The sequence below is a fragment of the Solanum stenotomum genome, chromosome 8 (assembly GCF_019186545.1).
Source record: "Solanum stenotomum isolate F172 chromosome 8, ASM1918654v1, whole genome shotgun sequence".
Lineage (NCBI taxonomy): Eukaryota > Viridiplantae > Streptophyta > Magnoliopsida > Solanales > Solanaceae > Solanum > Solanum stenotomum.
Window position 1 is genome coordinate 46,938,962 of NC_064289.1, and position 1,476 is coordinate 46,940,437.

General features: G+C 45.2%; 1 protein-coding gene across 1 annotated transcript; it reads left to right on the forward strand.

Annotated features, from left to right (window-relative positions):
• Nucleotides 1-675: 675 nt before the first annotated feature.
• Nucleotides 676-1,208, forward strand: LOC125873847 (uncharacterized). The gene is made up of 2 exons (XM_049554697.1): nt 676-750; nt 858-1,208. Exons 1-2 carry the CDS (start codon nt 676-678, stop codon nt 1,206-1,208), a joined length of 426 nt encoding a protein of 141 aa, XP_049410654.1.
• Nucleotides 1,209-1,476: the final 268 nt, after the last annotated feature.

Genomic DNA, 1,476 nt, shown 5'->3' on the forward strand with positions numbered 1-1,476 from the left:
ATTCCACTACTTAGTGGATCAGATATGAAAGAAGACCCTTGATGACTTCAAGGGTTAGTTAGCACCATTTATTTCCAACATCACACCGCGCTGGATTGAGGCAGGAGCTCCAATAGAGAAAAAGGACCTGAATATGGCTGCCAGATATTGGTTCAGATTCATCAGTAGTACTTTGATGCCCTCACAGAACGAGTCAATACTCAGGCATCAAAAAATTGCATTGCAGGGCTGTATCACTGGCAGGGACGATCTTAATCTTGGTATGATCATCGAGCAAGAGATGGCCATGAGGACCAAGTAGAGTCAAATATCTCTCCCTTTTTCCCATTTTGATTACTGAGCTCTGTAGAAGTGCCCATGTTTCGATGATTGCAATGACAGATGTGGAAGTGACTCCCATTTCCTCTATTGACATCCGACGGATAGAGGCCGAGTATATGAGGGATGAGGCTGATTGGTGAAGAGGTGCACCAGCGGACACATCCTGGGTAGTTGATGTTGAGATGTTGCCGACAGAGGCAATACTTTCCCCTCAGGCCAGTGAGCCTACAGGTACTCCCGGTTCCTCAACTTCTGCCCCTCCTAGTTCGACTGTTGTTTCCCCTCCTTTTGCTACTACTGTTGCTCCTTTCCAACCCCTCTATCACCTAGACTTTGCTGTCTAAGATAGGTCATATGGCTCAGTCTCCTGATGTGCGTGCCTCCCGGGTAGAGGCCACTGTGCCTGGGTTGATTGAGCGGGCGATTGATGTTGCCTTGGCCCTAATTAGGCTGAGTTTAGAGAGCAAATGGGGTTGATAGATACCCACAGATGTGTATTGGATCCCCTTACTGTGAGGGTAGAGGCTTGTGAGTAGGGCCAAAGTGCTTCCAAGGATGTGACGGCCTTAAAGGCCGATATTGTTGGGCTACAGAAAGATGTGGATAAGCTAAAATCCACTAATCTCTGGATGTTCTTTGGCATTGTGACTCTTCCTGAGGTGTCGAGCTCAGATTTCCTGGCCAGTTCTGAGATTCTTCTGTCTACTACGTCCAGAGATATGGCTATGGATGAGACAGATGTTGAGTTCAATGCTGAGACTGATGAGGAGGAGTTGGGCATTCGTGATGCATCTATGTATAGAGATTTTGAGGATCTTGAGGGAGCTATGGTCCAGACAGCCGTGGCAGCTTCTTTGAGAGATACCTCGATGGTGGGCTCTAGTTAAGCAAATGATTATTTAGAGTCGGGCACTAATGCCCCAACAGATGGAGTCACAGACATACGGAGTTCAACTCAGGCTTAGCCTAGAAGGATGATTCTTTTGAATCTCTTTATGTTATTATTTAGACTAGTTTTTACTGTTTTTGCGCATTTGAGGACAATTGCTAGATTGAGTTGTTTTCTACATATTCTGTGTTTTTTATTGTCTTTTTTTGAGAATGCTGGTTTTGGTTCATATATATATTAGTTTTGATCCATTGTGTTGGTCCTCT